At 40.6% G+C, this 19,232-nt stretch overlaps 1 protein-coding gene across 1 annotated transcript in view; it reads left to right on the forward strand.

The window, feature by feature from the left end:
* The first annotated feature begins 11,150 nt into the window (after window positions 1–11,150).
* The window catches only part of SMCHD1 (structural maintenance of chromosomes flexible hinge domain containing 1), a 176,891-nt gene continuing 168,809 nt past the window's right edge, over window positions 11,151–19,232 (forward strand). The window contains exon 1 of the mRNA XM_066246162.1: window positions 11,151–11,665. Within this exon, the coding sequence (XP_066102259.1) occupies window positions 11,489–11,665 (177 nt within the window). The 5' untranslated portion in view covers window positions 11,151–11,488. The remainder of the gene's footprint in view (window positions 11,666–19,232) is intronic.

The raw sequence follows: 19,232 nt of genomic DNA on the forward strand, positions 1-19,232 counted from the left end.
AGAAAATATTACAAGCCTGGTGTCTTGGTCAAGGCACATATGAAAACCAATCAATGAATAACTAAAGAAACCACAATCTCCCTCTTTTTCTCTAAATCAATAAACAAAAATATTTTCTTTTATTTTTTTATTTTAGTGAGAGGAGGGGAGGCAGAGACAGACTCTCACATGTGCCATAGCTGGGATCCACCTGGCTAGCCCACTGGGGGCGATGCTCTGCCCACCTGGGGCATTGCTCTGTTGGAACCATAGCCTTTTCAGCACCTGAGGTTGAGGCCATGAAGCCATCCTCAGCGCTCTGGGCCAACTCAATCCAATCTAACCTTGGCTCCAGGAGGGGAGGAGGAGGAGAGAGAGAGAGAAAGAGAGAGAGAGAGAGAGAAAGAGAGAGAGAAGTCAGAGAAGGAGGGGTAAAGAAGCAGATGGACACTTCTCCTGTGTGCCCTGACCAGAAATCAAACCCAGGACATCTACACGCTGAGCCAATGCTCTATCACTGAGTCAACCAGCCAGGGCCACAAAAATCTTTAAAAAAAAAAATCTCAGAAAGACAGGCAAAATAACAGCCACAGACTAGAGGAAAATGTTAAGATATATAGTCAGCCAGTGTTTAATAGCCAAACCTAGATCTCTAATATCTGATGTAATTGCAGTTTCAAACTCTCCCATAAACATAATCTTAATCAATTAGTCTGCAATTTTCTGGTCAACACCAATGAGGTAATCTGGTTTCTCCATTATATCCATTATATGCCCCCTTTCAAAGAAAGATATCTGGCCCCCAAAGTAATCTTTTATTTTTTGAACAAAATAAACAAACAAAATTGATACAGACTTATGGATATAGAAAACAGACTGATGGTTGCCAGAGAGGAGGTGGATTGGGGACTGTGTGAAAAAGGTGAAGAGATTGAGAAGTACAAATTGGTAGTGACAAAATGCCACCGGGATGTAAAATATAGCTCAGGGATGATAATAAGAAATACTGTAATAACTATGTATGGTGCCAGGTGGGTACTAGAATTATTAGTGATAATATTTTTTAAAGTATATGATTATCTAACCATTATTTTGTACACCTGAAATTAATATAATATAAAAATGAATGTGAAATGTAGTTTAAAAATAAGTAAATAATCCTTACTTTTCTTTTGTTAATAGTTCCTTTGCCTCACTCTTCTTCTTATAAAAATCTTCCATTTTGTTCAACCTTTGAAGTGCCCTTCTTTGTTTTTTTAAGTGAGAGGAGGAGAGATAGACACATTCTCACACCCGCCCCAACTGGGATCCACCTGGCAACCCCCATTGGGGGCTGATGCTCAGACCAACCAAGCTATTCTCAGCACCCAGAGCTGGCATTCAAACCAACCAAGCCACTGTCTGGGAGAGAGGAAGAGAAAGAGAAGGAGGAGAGGGAAGGGAAGAGAAGCAGATGGTCGCTTCTCATATATGCCCTGTCCGAGGATCGAACCCGGGACGTCCACACACGAGGCCGATGCTCTATCCACTGAGCCAACCAGCCAGGGCACAATTCAATATTTAAATGTAAGTCTTGAAACCATAAAACTCATGGGAAAAATATAGGCAGTAAACTCTCAAACATTTCTTTTTTTTTTTCCTACAGAGACAGAGAGAGAGTCAGAGAGAGGGATAGATAGGAACAAACAGACAGGAACAGAGAGATATGAAAAGCATCAATCATTAGTTTTTCGTTGTGACACCTTAGCTGTTCATTGATTGCTTTCTCATATGTGCCTTGATCGTGGAGCTACAGAGAACCGAGTAACCCCTTGCTCAAGCCAGCAACCTTGGGTCCAAGCTGGTGAGCTTTGCTCAAACCAGATGAGCCTGCGCTCAAGCTGGCGACCTTGGGGTCTTGAACCTGGGTCCTCCGCATCCCATTTCGACGCTCTATCCACTGCACTAATGCCTGGTCAGGCCAGACATTTCTGACAGAAATATTTTTTCTGCTACATGTCCTTGGACAAGGGGAAAAAAACAATCAAAGGAGACTATATCAAACTGAAAACTTTTTGCACAGCAAAGGAAGCTATAAAAAAAACAGAGACAACCTATGAATGGGGGAGATATCATTCAGCAATGATACATCTGTTAAAGGGTTAATGTTCAAAATTTATAATAAATTCATACAACTCAACACCAAGAAAACAAACAATGCAAGTAAAGAAGTGGCAGAGGACCTAAACAAGCACTTCTCCAAAGAGGACATACAGATGGCCAACAGATATAAGAAAACATGCTCAACATCACAAGTCATCAGAAAAATGCAAGGTGAAACCACAATGAGATATGACCTCACACCTGTCAGAATGGCTCTGATTAATAAATCAACAAACAACAAGCATTGGTAAAGATGTAGAAAAGGGAAACCTCATGTACTGTTGGTGGAATGCAGATTTGTGTACCACAATGGAAAACACAAATATGGAGTGTCCTTTAAAATTAAAAATGGAACTGCCATATGACCCAGCAATTTCATCTCTAGGTATATAGTTGAAGAAACCCCAAATGCTAATTTAAAATAATATTTATACATGTGCCCCCATATTCATTGCAGCACAATTTACTCTAGTTAGATATGGAAGCAACCTTAGTGACCATCAATAGACAACTAAATAAAGAAAAATGGTACATATATACAATGAAATGTTACTTGACCATATAAAAGAATGAAAGCCTAATATTTGCAACAGCATAGATGGACCTAAAAGGTCTAATGGTAAGAGAAGTCAGTCAGAAAAAGACAAATACCAATACCAATATATATGAGCAAACAAAACAGAAACTGACTCATTGATACAGAAAATAGACTTTTGGTTGCCAAAGAAGAGGGAGATTGGGGCACTGGGTGAAAAGGTGAAGAGATTGAGAAATACAGATTGGTTGTTACAGAACAATCACAGGGATGTAAAGTACAGCATTGGGAATATAATCATTAACATTGTTATAACTATGTGTGGTACCAAGTCGGTACTGGAAATATCACGGAAATGCTTTGTAAATTATAGGACTGTCTAACCACTATGCTATACAGCTGACACAATATAAAATAATATTGAATGTGAAAAAAGGTAACACCAGTATTTGCTTAGTTTCTTCATCTGAGTAAGGTTGTTGTTGGTAGTAATAAAATTTATTCCTTTCAGGAAGTTTTAAAATCAAACTGTTACATTTATATAACTATAGATATATTTCCTCTTTTATTATTTTTTAATTTTTATTTATTGATTTTAGAAAGAGGAAGGGAGAGAGCAGGAGAGAGACAGGAACATCTGTTCCTGTATGTACCCTGACCAGGGATCAAAACTGGCAACCTCTGCACCTTGGGACAGTGCTCCAACTAAGCAAGCTATCCGGCCAGGGCATGACTATAGATATAGATAAGAATTATGATAAAGCTGCTTTAAATTGTCCAATTTATATTTAAATTGTGCAATTAATTACAGAATCACCTATTTAATTTGAAAGATTATGGCTTAATAAAAACTTTCAGTTTAACTTGAGGTGATTTATTTCTTGGGTTGCTCAGAATGATGGCATCCCCCAAACATTATGAACTTACTCATGGTTATGAAATTCCATTTTGTTTTGGTGACTTTATTGGCTTATTTGTTTGTTTTTGGAGAGAGGCCAGAAGAGAGAGACAGGAACATCAAGCTGCTCCTGTATGTACCCTACGCGCTCTTGGGATGATGCTCCAACCACCTGAGCTATCCAGCTAGGGCTTAATTTTTTTAAATTTGATTGATTTTTAGAGAGACACAGAGAGGAAGGGAGCAAGTGGGGAAAGGGAAGGGGAGCATTCATTTGTTGTCCCACTCAGTCGTACATTTATTGGTTGGCTTCCCATGTGTCCCATGACCAGCACATGTGATCAAACCTGCAGTCTTGGCGTTTCGGGACAATGCTCTTAACTGACTGAACTAACCGGCCAGGGCTTGATGACTTTAAAAAAACAAAACAACCAATAACAACCACTTACATGTATACAAGGTGGGACAAAAGTATGTTTACAATTGTTCATATAAAAAATACAGTAATAAATAAATAATAATTCAAGAATAAAGTTTCATGTACTCACAACTGTAAACCTACTTTTGCTCCATCCTTGATCTATGTATCCACACAAAAACAAATAAACCCAGAATGGTCCTTTGGCATTATAAGTCAAATATAAGTTTTGTTTGTTTTTTCTTTTCCAAGTAAGAGGAGGGAAGATAGAGAAACAGACTCCTGCATGTGCCCCGACCGGAATCCACCCAGCAACCCCTGTCTGGGGCCAATGCTCTGCCCATCTACGGCCATGCTTACAACCAAGCTATTTTTAGCGCCTGAGGCAGAGGCTCCAGGGAGCAGCCATCCTCGGTGCCTGGGGCTAATGCACTTGAACCATTTGAGCTCTGGCTGTGGGAGAAGAGGGAGAGAAAGAAGGGGTGGGTGGAGAAGCAGATGGTTGCTGCTCCTGTACACCTTGACCAGGAATCAAAGCTGGGACATCCATACACCAGCCAATGTTCTACCACAGAGCCAACTGGCCAGGGCTAAGTTAAATGTAAGTTTTGATTGAATAGTAATTACTGAAAATTTTCTAACTTTTAGAAAAGCTTTTCCTAATGCAGAGCAAGTAATATGCTATGGTTACAAATATTTTTTTCTTAATAGAAAAAGACACAATGAGATGGAAAAATATTCCTTGTTCTTGGATAGGAAGAATAAATATAATTAAAATGGCCATATTACCCAAAGCAATATATAAATTTAATGCAATTCCCATCAAAATTCCTATGAGATTTTTTAAAGAAATGGAACAAAAAATCATCAGATTTATATGGAACTATAAAAAACCCAGAATAGCCAAAAACAATCCTAAGGAAAAAGAATGAAGCTGGGGGCATTACAATACCTGACTTTAAACTATATTATAGGGCCACGATAATCAAAACAGCATGGTATTGGCAGAAAAATAGACACTCACACCAATGGAACAGAATAGAAAGCCCAGAAATAAAACCACATATATATGGTCAAATAATCTTTGATAAAGGGGCCAACAACACACAATGGAGAAAAGAAAGCCTCTTCAACAAATGGTGTTGGGAAAACTGGAAAGCCACATGCAAAAGAATGAAACTCGACTACAGCCTGTCCCCATGTACTAAAATTAATTCAAAATGGATCAAAGACCTAAATATAAGACCTGAAACAATAAAGTACATAGAAGAAGACATAGGTACTAAAATCATGGACCTGGGTTTTAAAGAACATTTTATGAACTTGACTCCAATGGCAAGAGAAGTGAAGGCAAAGATAAATGAATGGGACTACATCAGAATAAAAAGTTTTTGCTCAGCAAGAGAAACTGATATCAAAATAAACAGACAGCCAACTAAATGGGAACTGATATTTTCAAACGACAGCTCAGATAAGGGCCTAATATCCAAAATTTACAAAGAACTCATAAAACTCAACAACAAACAAACAAACAATCCAATAAAAAAATGGGAAGAGGACATGAACAGACACTTCTCCCAGGAAGAGATACAAATGGCCAACAGATATATGAAAAGATGCTCAGCTTCATTAGTTATTAGAGAAATGCAAATCAAAACTACAATGAGATACCACCTCACCCCTGTTAGATTAGCTATTATCAACAAGACGGGTAATAGCAAATGTTGGAGAGGCTGCGGAGAAAAGGGAACTCTCATCCACTGTTGGTGGGACTGTAAAGTAGTACAACCATTATGGAGGAAAGTATGGTTGTTCCTCAAAAAACTGCAAATAGAACTACCTTATGACCCAGCAATCCCTCTACTGGGTATATACCCCAAAACCTCAGAAACATCGATACGTAAAGACACATGTAGCCCCATGTTCATTGCAGCACTGTTCACAGTGGCCAAGACATGGAAACAACCAAAAAGCCCTTCAATAGAAGACTGGATAAAGAAGATGTGGCACATATACACTATGGAATACTACTCAGCCATAAGAAATGATGACATCAGATCATTTACAGCAAAATGGTGGGATCTTGATAACATTATACGGAGTGAAATAAGTAAATCAGAAAAAAACAAGAACTACATGATTCCATACATTGGTGGAACATAAAAACGAGACTAGGAGACATGGACAAGAGTGTGGTGGTTACCAGGGGTGGGGGGAGGGAGGACATGGGAGGGAGGGAGGGAGAGAGTTAGGGGGAGGGGGAGGGGCACAGAGAACTAGATAGAGGGTGGCGGAGGACAATCTGACTTTGGGCGAGGGGTATGCAACATAATTTAATGAGAAAATAACCTAGACATGTTTTCTTTGAATATATGTACCCTGATTTATTAATGTCATCCCATTACCATTAATAAAAATTTATTAAAAAAAACAAATATTTTTTTCTCATAAATGAAGCAACAACAGAAAGCTTTTTTTGTTCAATGTAGCCAGTGCTCTTAATAGAAAACCCCCCCAACAATCTCCTGAATGCTACTCAAAATAAACATATCAAACTTGATTTTCATTAGAATGTAATTCTTTATCACACTAATTAATCATAAGACCACATGCATACATATTATTGAGTATCTTCTGGACAAGAATGCCAAGTTTGTCTGTCTTCATAAAAAACAATTACAGCTAGTGCTTGACTTACGACCATGATTGGTTCCGGTCGTAACACGATTTGGTCATAAGTTGAGTAGGCTATATGTACAGTACTGTGAAATGATGTTACAAAAATCTTTAAGTCATATTTTATCATAATTTTCTTTCATTATTGTTATATATCATAATTTTCTTTGTTCATTTTATGCCATTTGTATCATCTCTACACCATTTTGTTTCTTATTTTTACATTCATCAGGTTTAAATAAAATAATGCATTACCAGTACAACTGGTTTAATATTTGCAGAGACAATTTCCTCTTGGTAGACATCTTGGGAGGGGTTGGATGAAAAATATCCAAGACACAAAACACAAATTGCTGTACCAAGTCTGGCATAACAGTTGAAATGGTGCACGCGGAGATGGTAGTGCTGCCAGAAGCTGGTCCGCACTGTCGTATGCCCAGCTGGGTAACACTTGCGCTGCCAGACGCGGAGCAGTCGTGGCTAACAATTGTGGTTGTAAAGTCGAATGGTCATAAGTTGCATAGGTCGTAAGTCGATCAATATTTGTACATTTTTTTTTGAGAGAGAGAGAGAGAGAAAGAGAGAGATGAGAAGCATCAACTTGCAGTTGCTGCACTTCAGTTGTTCACTGATTGCTTCTCATCGGTGCCTTAACAGGCAGAGGTGGATTAAGGTCGGTTGAGGCCCCAGATGCAGAAGAAATTATTGGGCCCCTTACATTAGAAAAAAGTGTAAAGTTGGGGGTTTGCGGGGCCCTTCAGAAGTCCGGGCCCAGGGCGTGTGCCCAGTGCGCACACCATTAAATCTGCCTCTGTTAACAGGGGTGGGTGGAGTGGGGATCCAACTGAACCAGTGACCCTTTGCTCAAGCCAGAGACCATGGGATCATCTTAATCTCACACTCCAGCTGGTGAGACTGCACTCAAGCTGAAAAACTCTCGCTCAAACTGGTGACCTTGGAGTTTCAAACTTGGGAACTCAGCGTCCCAGGTCAATGTTCTATCCACTGCACCACCACTAGTCAGGTTAAAACGATTATAATTTGAGAACACTTTATGCTTTCCCCTTTGCCATCACTGAGTTTGTCTTATCTGTACCTTTCTATTTCATGAGAAACATTAATTCTCCACTACTGTCTGTGACAACAGTTACTTGTTCAGGATCAAGACCGCTGTGAAAGTGTCTTGGTTTGTCAGCAGTACTGTATCTCTTCTGTGATTTGCTGTCATTAGATTCACTGTCAGATAAAGATCATTTTCTTTGTACCATCTTTTTTTTTTTTTTACCAGTTTTTGAGAATTAAGAAATTACTTAAAAACTTCAGGTATTCTAGTGTTGTAGCAAAACCAGCGAGAGTATACAGGCGTTCTCTACACCAAAGTTCAAATTTTAAGGAATCTTATCCAAAGCAGGTGACTGCACGGAGACCTAAGTCATTCAAATCATACGGCCCTGAACACAGTTTGAAGTCAGCTTTTAAAGACAAAGTTATACACTGATTGGGGAATGGGGAGGAGGGGAAGCCTAGCAGTAAAACAAAGCAGTGAAACAAGCTCTTTTACAGTGCTTATCTATATAGGATTAATTCCGGGAGAAACATTCTGGGAACATCTGCAACTTTGTGGAACTATCCCAAGGCTACAGTCTGGGAAACCAGCCTCAAGGCCGGGGGTAGAGAGTCTTTTAGAAAAATTAAGTTCTGCTGAAAGTCTCTTTGTTTTAGAGAAAGTAAGTTCTGCTAAAAGTTACTTATGCTAAAAGCCTTTCTTTTCTACATGTCACTAGTACTACCAACATCTATAAATAACTTCCACTTAAGGAAATATTCTATTTTCCAATTCACTATGCATTGATCCAATACATTTTCCAGGCTCTATCTGAAATCCAAAATCTTCAGGCTCTATCTCTTCAACATTTTTCACTTTTTTCCATTCTGTTTCCTTCCCATTCTTTACACTGTAGTTTTCGTGAAAGCCATTTTTAATTATGGACTTGAGGAGCTATTATTCACTGGCTCCCAGCACCTCTTGGTATGGTTTTGTGATATGTCAGATCACAGGGGCCACATCACAGGATGAGGAATGGGGAGCTATGCAAGAGACTGTCTAATGCAGCAATAAATAACTTGACAAAAATATTTGCATTCAATATATTAAGATGGTCAATGAAAATAAAAATTAAGTCAATTGATAACTAAGTCTGGTATGGGATCATTTCATACTCTTTGTGATGAAAATTACAGAACCGACTCATCTTTCTTTGCTGAAAAAGCCATTTGAGGAGTTTCTTTCTGAGAACAAAAGTGACCAGCAAATGATTCTGAGGCTTATACTGCCATACAAAACACTAGTTCATATTTAACCTCTCAACAAGAAGATAGGTATCAATGTTTCTATCAATAGATGCCCATAATATTGTAGTATACTTCTCTAGCAGCATTTTGGATCTCTCTTAGCAATTATTCTTAAATCTCTTCTTTATTATTATTATTATTTTTGGTGACAGAAGCAGAGAGACCGAGAGGGACAGATAGGGACAGACAGGAAGGGAGACAGAAGCATCTATTCTTTGTTGTGGCACCTTAGTTGTTCATTGATTGCTTTTTCATATGTGCCTTTATCAAGGGGCTACAGCAGAGAAAGTGACCCCTTACTCAAGCCAGCAACCTTGGGCTTCAAGCCAGTGTCCTTTGGGCTCCAGCCAGTGACCATGGGGTCATGCTGCTGCCTAATTTAGTCTCATGGCATGATTCCATGCTCAAGCCAGCGACCCTGCTCTCAAGTTGGTGAGCCTGCGCTCAAGCCAGCAACCTCGAGGTTTCCAACCTGGGTCCTCTGCGTTCCACTCCCATACTCTAACCATTACGCCACCACCTGGTCAGGCAAGTTAAATTTCTTCTTAAGACAAGAACAATGTTTGTATTCGTCTTTGTGTAATTTGGTATTACAGAGGAACGAGATGCTGCCTTGATGGTAAACTTCTGATCATAGTCCCAATTTAATAAAATGGACAATTCACTTTACCCATAAAATAAGATTTAGAAAAACAATTTGTATTCTTCCTGGGTTATTTAAATCAAACACCATTACATGATAGAATAGAATGAAAAATTCACGTGCATTTGAAAGGTAAAACATAGATGTCAAATCCCCTAGGAGTTGAAGGTTACTTCGATCTCTGCTTCCCACAACGTCTTCTGGAACACAAATGGCATTTGGTCACAACTTGACTCTTCCCAGTTTTATCTTCCACCATCTGCTGCTCCATCCTTCCCACTTCCAGTCCTATTATTTATGTTCCCTCCAATTCGTGGCTTCCCACTTTTGTTCAACCTGTATGTTCTGTAATTTTTTCTGTCTAGTGAAACACACACTCTCACCCCAATATTCTGGAACATTTTGATATGAACAAGCAAATCTAGATTTCTAGCATACACTACCGATATGAGTCTATCCATATAATTAACCATGAAGATTTTGGCAAACCTAGTAAAACAGAAAAAGAAATACTATCCAAAAGTTTGATTTGGAGAATTGAAAAATCTCCCAACTGCTACTCCTTGGGCTTAGTGAATATACATGTTCTTCTCAAGTACAAAATATTCATTAAGTGTTTTTAAGAATTGCGGAATAAATGACTAAACCTGCAATTTCAACGACAGTATTGTTTGTTTTTGAGTTAGGGCACTACATGCTCACACTGAGGGTATTTAATGAAACACAAAGGCTTTTACGGAAAGCGTATTATAAGTTAAGCATTTTGTGAATGTTGCCTAATTTAATTCCAATGCCTCTTCAGCATAGGTGTTCTCTCATTCACGACTTTCAGCAATTAGACAGCGGCGGTGGAGGGGAGGTGTGTAATAGGAGGATTCAGTTGCGGAGATAACTCCAGCAACCTGAACGCTGTCCCTGTTCCGGACCTCTAGGCCACCTGAAGGAGGCGGCGCTGGCCACAGAGCCTTGGTTCGGACGTTCTCAGGGACCACCAGCTTTTTCTAGGTGGCTCACACTGGAACCCACTCCGAATCATTAGGAAATGAGACAGACAAGGTCTCTAGGCATGTGTTTTCTTTCCGCGGGGATTCACGTGCTCGTGGCGGGGTAAGTCCCACCCAGTGAGGCCTTCAGGCCTGATTGATTACCGCTGATGCGTTAACGCGACCAGCGTAGGGGACAGCCTGAGCAGTGGGGGCTCGAAGCCGGGCAGGCTCGGTCGGGTTCACAGCGAGGCGGGGTGATACCGGAACCCTCTCCACCGTGAGAAAATAGTCACCCGTAAGCCTCCTCCCGCCGCTACCGGGACAGGTTCAGCAAAGTGTCGCCCCCCCAATGCTCAAGCTCCCGCGAAGGACCCGCGCTTCCCTCAGACTTCGCGAGGGCGAGAGGGGCGGGCCTCGGAGCGGAAGCCCCGCCCCCGGCCGCGTGGCATGCCGGATTCGCCCCGCCCCCTCTGGATCGCCGGCAGCCCTTCTTCCTTCTGCGCCACAGGCCTGGGCGGCCGCTGGCTTTCCATTCGCGCCGCGAGGCTCGCGTGGGCAGCCGCGGGCGTGGGTCCGGGACCTACGAAGAGCGCGCCGCGCGTCCCCTCCGCCCCAGAGCGGCTGGCCGCGGAAGTGACGTGGTGTACGTGCAGGAGCTTGTTTGAATCGGTTCCCGGGTGAATCTCGCTCTTGCGGCTGTTCGGCCGCCGCCGCGGAGGGAGGAGCTGCGGCTCGCCGGGGTTGAGGCCTCGCGCCGTCCGAGTAACTGGAGCCGAAGGCGCGGCGCGGCGCGGAGCCTGTATTTGGGCCCTGAGCGCGGCCGCGCCGGCGCGGCTGGCTTTTTCTTCTTTCCACCAATATGGCAGCGGCGGGCGGCGGCGGGCCCTCGGTGCGGAATGGAGAGGGCGGCGGGGGTGAAGGCTGCGGGACGGTGTACCTGTTCGACCGGCGCGGGAAAGACTCGGAGCTCAGCGAGCGAGTGTTGCAGGTCGGGGAGCGCTGCGACTACGCGGGGTTTCGCGCCTCCGTGTGTCAGGTACGCGACGGGGCGAAGGAGGGATGCGCTGGGAGAGTTTGGGATGGGAGGGTGACTAGAAACCCAAGTTTCTCGCCGAGGGCAATAAACCTGTCACCTGGCCCTGGTCCTGCGGCTTCGGCTTCTCTCTCCCGGTGCCCGCGATCTCTGTGGCCGGGCGGCAGGAAGCCTTGGGCGGCCCTAGCCCGGGCCTCGGAGCGCAGAGCCCCTTCGTGGGCCTCCCGCTGCCCCGGCATTTACCGGGGATCTCGATGCTCAGGGTTTAAGACCTCGGGTTCAGTTGGCCCGTGGTGACCTTAGTATTCCACTTTGTCTGTTTCGTGTGGAGCTTTAATTTTTTAAAGAAGAGGACAGAGTTACACCGGATGGTTGTTAGGAGTGTGCGATGGTTTGAAGTCGTGAAATTCTTGGAGTCGATTTACACGTCGGGTTCATTAAATCTCTGCCCCGTGGCCCTGCAGGAACGTTTTCAGGCCCGCGCGGGCAGGTCCTGCCATCGTGGGGGCACTGGGCCGGGGCAGCCTCGCAGGTGGAGGTTTGTTTCTGAGTTTCTGAACCCTAGTCTTAGGGAGTTCCAGAACTAAGAGAGTGTCCATGGGTAGCTACAGAACCCCAAAGAAAAAGATACATTAGTTTGCTGTAAAAATTAATGACCGTGTGAGAAAAACAACTTGGAGCTGTGAAGTGTTTTATAGACATGGTGATGGTGCTGTCCGAGCTTTAAAGAAGGGTTATTGTCATGCCCTGAGTTCACCACATGAGGAACCTGGTAGGCTATGAAGGACTCTTAGCCACGAAGGAAAACAGAAGTTTGTGTGGAAGTGTTTTAATTTGAATGGACTGATGATTTAGGACTGTTTTAGAGTCCGAACTCTGTATTGTGCTGAAATGATTGAAATCAAGCAAACAACAATGAGCGCAAAGACTTTGATTTGTTCACAGCTATATTCCCAGTGTCTAGAATTGTGCCTGGCTCATAATAAACGCCCAAATTACAATGAATGTTTGACGACAAAAATGTATGAACTTGGAAGTTCATTTTGTGCCTTGATATAGCAGACTCGCATGTGTTTCAAGAGTAAGTGAAAGAATGTTTATTTTTTTATGAGTGTTTTGTATTTAAAACCATCTCACAAAAAGGAAGCTTTATGTTTATTATTTTGTAAAAATATCAGCACAATGAAGAAAATATGGAACCACAGGGAAAAAGTAAACCTTTACGTACTGTAAAATTTATAACCACTGTTAGCATTTGGGGTTATTTCTTTGTATTTTTACCCTCCCATTAAAATATTGTTAAATTTATTGGGGTGACATTGGATAATAACATTATATAAGTTTCAAGTGTACAATTCTGTAATGCATTGTCTGTATAATGCATAACATGCTCACCACCCTCATTTTTTAATAACTGTAATGCATGTTTGTGTTTTCAATTAATATTGTCAGTATTTTTTATATTTTAATGAAAGTCTTCCCAGTTTGAAATGGTTTGTTTAGTACCACTGTTTACGTAACCAAATCTCTTTTGGTCGACATTTACATTACTTTCAGTTTTAAGTAATGTCATGATAAACATCTCTGAATACAGTCTTTCATATCTGTATTTTTCTTTAGTTAAGAATAGCGATTTTCAACATTTTTTATTTCATGGCACAAATGAACTAATTACTAAAATTCTGCAGCACACCAAAAATTATACTTTTTGCCAATCTGACCCAAAAAAAACAGGTATAATTTTGATTCATTCACACTGGACAGCTATTGTCGTGTTGGCTGTTATTTTTTTATTTGACAGTCTAAGGGAAAAGAGGTCAGTGCATCTGACTACATAGATATTGCATGTTTTAAAATTTTTTGTGGCACTTTAAGTTGAAAATCACTGGTCTAGACTCTTAGAGGTGAAACAGGAACTTTTTTTTTTTTTGTATTTTTCTGAAGCTGGAAACGGAGAGAGAGTCAGATAGACTCCCGCATGCGCCCGACCCGGCACGCCCACCAGGGGGCAATGCTCTGCCCACCAGGGGGCGATGCTCTGCCGCGACCAGAGCCACTCTAGCGCCTGGGGCAGAGGCCAAGGAGCCATCCCCAGCGCCCCGGCCATCTTTGCTCCAATGGAGCCTTGGCTGCAGGAGGGGAAGAGAGAGACCGAGAGGAAGTGGGGGGTGGAGAAGCAAATGGGCATTTCTCCTATGTGCCCTGGCTGGGAATTGAACCCGGGTCCCCCGCACGCCAGGCTGACGCTCTACTGCTGAGCCAACCGGCCAGGGCCAAAACAGGAACATTTTTAAAGTTTTGGTTTTTTAAATTGAATTTATTGGGGTGACATTGATTAATAAAATTATATAAGTTAAAGTTTTTAAATTTTTTTAATTAGTTGATTTTAGAGAGAAACATTGATTTTTTTGTTCCACTTATTTAGGCATTCATTGATTGACTCATGTATGGGCCCTAACCAGGTATCCAGCACTCAACCTTGGAGTATTAAGCAACTAAGAGAACCTGCCAGGGCTAAGTTAAAGTTCTTGATTCATATTTTTAAGTTGCTTTTCATATAGGAAGTACTACTTTACTTTTCCTCTAGAATTAAATTCTCCCCGTAAGAAGTGTAACTGTTACATAGGCACAGTATTATTAACCTCTTATTACAGAAGCAGAAACTTACTTTTGGAGATGGTGACTAAATTTAAGTCAGACAGATAGTACAGTCATATTAGGATTCAAACCCAGAATCCATGTTCTTTTCTGTTACACCACTCTGCTGCAAATGAAGTTCATTGTTATAGAGAAGAAACATATTGATTACATTTCTTAAACAGTTTAAACTGATAATCAAGGGAAAAGGTTATTATTTTTTGTTTTTTACTATTTCTTTATTTTCTTCCCACTTTTTCTTGCTAGAACAGATGAAGGTTAGTTTTGATTAGCAGTGAGAGGGAAAAGCCAGTAAGAGCAAAAGAGATGCCTAACTTCTTTTTGTTAAAACTTTTTTGGAATTTACTTTTTAAAGCATCATCAGATTATACCAACTAATCTTACAATGTTGTCTCCATTATATACCCCCCCCCAAAAGGACCCCAAACTGAGTTAAGTTACTGAATGAAAGCCCAAGGTTGTACAGTTAATAAGCAGTGAAACTGGGATTATAATCTAGGTATGTTTGATTCTAAAGCTTGTGGTTTTTGTTTGTTTAACACGCCACAATGGCCACACTACCTACTGAAGCCTTTCTTTTCCTTGTTAGGGAGGAGGCAATATAGTGTACTAAATTTGTGTTTTTCATTAAAACTTAAACCATTGCTCAGTGGTAGAGCGTCCGCCGGGCGTGTGGATGCCCTAGGGTTCAATTCCTGAGTTTGATTCCAGGTCAGGGCACAAAGAAGAAGCACCCTTCTCCTTCTCCACCCCTTCCCCTCTTGCTTCTCTCTCTCTTTCTCTCTGTTCTCCTCCCCTCCTGCAGCCAAGACTCTGGTAGAGTGAATTGGCCCTGGGAGCTGAGGATGGCTCCATGGCCTCCGCCTTAGGCGCTAAAAAATGTTTCCGGTTGCAAACGGAGCAAGGGCCCTAGATGGGCAGAGCATCGCCCCCTAGTGGGCTTGCCAGGTGGATCCTAGTATGGTTATATGTGGGAGTCTGTTCCTACCTCCCCTCCTCTCACTAAATTAAACAAAACCCCAAAAAAACCTTAAACCATTAATGTTTGTTGTGCTAGAAAGTATTATGGATCCTAAACTGTTTTTTTTTTTTTCAGCGACAGAAAGAGAGAGAAAGGGATCGATAGGGACAGACAGACAGGAACAGAGAGAGATGAGAAGCATCAATCACCAGTTTTTTGTTGCGACACCTTAGTTGTTCATTGATTGCTTTCTCATATGTGCCTTGACCGTGGGTCCTCAGCAGACCGAGTAACCCCTTGCTCGAGCCAGCGACCCTGGGTCCAAGCTGGTGAGGTTTGCTCAAACCAAATGAGCCCGCGCTCAAGCTGGCAACCTCGGGGTCTCAAACCTGGGCCCTCTGCATCCCAGTCCGATGCTCTATCCACTGCACCACTGCCTGGTCAGGCAGATCCTAAACTGTTATTTGGGGAAAACTTACCTTGTGGAAAAAGGGAACAATCAAGAGGAAGGAAGAGGAGAGGGTAGATCTGTAAAAAGCCTTTGGACCAGTGATAAGGAGCTATTAACTCTCCTAAGCTCTTGTGGCCTTGCAGAATCAAAGATTAGAAAATGATAGAAAATGACTCATTTAGCTAGTTCTTAACTATGTCCAGGCATTAAATCCTATGTATGTAAACGCTCTTCTTCAACTCCAGTTTTGAGTGCCTACTTTTTCCTTTGTATGGTTCTGCTATACCTTGTTTCCCTGCTATCGCACTTGTTATATACTATCATACTTTTAAAAAATATTGTATGCTCCTTGAGGTTAGCAGATATAATAGTTTATAGCTGTTTAGTTAATGAATCAACCTCTTAATTCCTTCAAAAAATTGGTACATAGGGTACATTATGTTAAAAATTCCAAAAGATGAAAAGCAAAATAGTAAAGGACAGGTGTAGGAAAGAATAGAATAGTAACAGTGGAGAGTTAATAAATGGGTGTTCATTTAATAATATACCTTTACACCAATGCTGAGCCATGAAATCAACTTTGAGTGTCTTAGCCATCAAAACAAAGAAGGAAAGATAATTGATAGAAAATTCATAATATCCATTTAAAAATCATTTCCACTGCTAGGGTAGCAAAGCTTTGATTTGAGCAGAATTTCTCCCTAGATTTCTCACAAATCCAGCGTGATAAAATGGATCTCGTCCTTACAGGTAGGAAAGGTTGCTTCTTACATTGTCCTTTAATGTAAGGTACAGTGTGTGTTGTTTAGGATAGTACAAGCTGCTTTAACCAGTTATCGCCTAAATTTTTGTAGAAATTTCTCACTCAAGATCAATATGAGTATTCTTGGGCTGGGTGATTCAGGGTAGAGCCATTGAATACAAGGCCAAAGCACAAATCATTAAAGGATAGTTGGCAGTTTCAGAGCAATGCATTGAAGTATATAGTTTCTGATTGACCTAATTCGTGGATGAAATTTAAAGTATTTGAAGATTGTATGAACTATCAATTAGCTCTTCATAAATATTTCTTAAAATTGGCTTTGGAGAGAAGTTAGGCAGCAGATAGTTTGAAGCTGACCTAAATACATGGTGGACAGTTACTTGTTACTACTGTATAATTAAAGGCAGATCAATATACTTTAACAACCCAGAAAAAGGAGAGATTAAAGTGCTTTTACAAAAATGAAAAACCCTAACCAGTAGTCTAACCCAACTAGAATGTTACCCTATTTTTAGACACAGAAAGACAGAGAAAGTATATTTGTAATCAAGGCCAAATTAGTAGAAATACTTATATAAATGAAAACTAGTTTATGTCTAATAAGATAGGTTTTAGACCAAAAATATAGAGAAAGAAGGGTATGATATCTCAAATAAAAGTATAATATAAAAATATTTAATTTATGTTTGTCAAATATCAGCTATAAAATAAGAAAATTATGAATTCAAGAAATAATTTTTGTGCAGAATTACAGGAATAGCATACAAGAAGATAGCTTATATATCTTAATTGAATAATAGAATTAAGGAGAGATTGTATGGAATAATTAGATATAAACTTTTTAGGTGTATTACGTAGATCTTAAAAAGGCAGTTTGGCACATAGATCTTAAAAATGCAGTTTGGCATAGTTTTTCAGTAATTATAAAAACAAAGTTTGTTCTATAGGATGCATAAAAACACGATGTAACAGTTGGAACATTGTAGAAATAAAGTAATGAACTAAATAAAAGAGATTACACAGAAACTAATAAAAATCTGTAAAGACAATTTTTATTTCTGTTAAACAAATAGAATCTTTCCCCCCTCAGTTAAGGTCCATAGCTTCATTTCTCTAGGGTAAAATTGCATAGGATGTGAGTATCTTTAATTTTACTAAATTATACCAAATTGCTCTTAATATGGTTGCGCTAATTTTCAGTCCTTTCAGCAATGTGTATGTGTGGTCCAATTTCCCTAAGCGGAGGCCTATATTTATTATCCGGACTGAAAAATTTTGACAGCCTCATGTGGATGATAAACTGTCTTCATTTCTCTGCTAACTAGTGAGGATGAGCATATTTTCATGTTTTCTTTTCCTTTTTGGCTTTCACTTTTTGCATATTATCAGAAATCCTTTTTTCCTCGAAATTATTCCCATGTTTTTCCTCAATCATTTTGGATTAATTTTCAGCTGCTTTAATTCTCTTGGAATATTTTTGTGTATTGCGAGATGGTTTTTTTTTAACCTATTACAATGAAGTTAACTAGTCTCAGTATCATTTATTGAATAGTTTATTTTTTCCACACTACAGTAATTTGTAATGTCATCTTTCCTGTTTCCTAAGCTCCCCATGCATACACAGTGTGTGGGGTTCAGTTCAGGCTTCTCTATTCTATTCCACAGGCCAATTGTAATGTATTTTAAATAGAAAATTTTCTTATAAAAAGCTTCAAACATGTATAGAAATAATAGTTTAATGAACCCAAATGTACTCATCACTCAGATTAAACAATTACCACGTTTTAACCACACTAGCATAATTTTTGTCTTTTTCTTTTTATCACATTCCAGGTATTAGTTCACTTCTATATACTTCAGCGTGCATTTTTATTGTCACAGCATCAAAATTAACATTTTTAATATTATCTAATAGCCCAGTCCATATTTCAGTTTATCTTGTCTCAAAAATATCTTTTTTTTTTTTTGTATTTTTCTGAAGCTGGAAACAGGGAGGCAGTCAGACAGACTCCCGCATGCGCCCGACCGGGATCCACCTGCCACGCCCACCAGGGGGCAATGCTCTGCCCACCTGGGGCGTCGCTCTGTTGCAACCAGAGCCACTCTAGCGCCTGAGGAGCCATCCCCAGCGCCCGGGCCATCTTTGCTCCAATGCGGGAGGGGAAGAGAGAGCCAGAGAGGAAGGAGAGAGGGAGGGGTGGAGAAGCAGATGGGCGCTTCTCCTGTGTGCCCTGGCCGGGAATCGAACCCGGGACTCCTGCACGCCAGGCCAACACTCTACCACTGAGCCAACCGGCCAGGGCCAAAATATCTTTTTATAATTGGCTTGTTTAATTCAGGAACCCAATAAGGGTTCTCATATTGAACTGGGTTTTTTATGTTTGTGAATCTTCTAAATTTTAGAACATTTGACCAAAACTCTTTTTAGATTTTCCTGACATTGATCTGTTGAAGATTTCAAGTAGGTGTTCTTTAATTCTCATTCTACATTTGTCTGTGCTCTTTTATGGTGTAATTTAGCTTGTCCTATCTTCATATATCCTATAAACTAGAAGTTTTTTTAAAGGCTGTAATCAAGATTTAGGTTTAACTTATTTGGGGTGGGGAAGTAAAGAATTCTTCATAGGTGGTTCTGACTTCATATTACATCACATCAGGAGGCACATAATGTATGTATAGTCCACCTACTCTTAGCTATGCTAAAATTGAATTAGTGGGATTCAGGTGGTTTCAGCTG

The sequence above is a fragment of the Saccopteryx bilineata genome, chromosome 11, assembly GCF_036850765.1.
Source record: "Saccopteryx bilineata isolate mSacBil1 chromosome 11, mSacBil1_pri_phased_curated, whole genome shotgun sequence".
NCBI classification, from domain to species: domain Eukaryota; kingdom Metazoa; phylum Chordata; class Mammalia; order Chiroptera; family Emballonuridae; genus Saccopteryx; species Saccopteryx bilineata.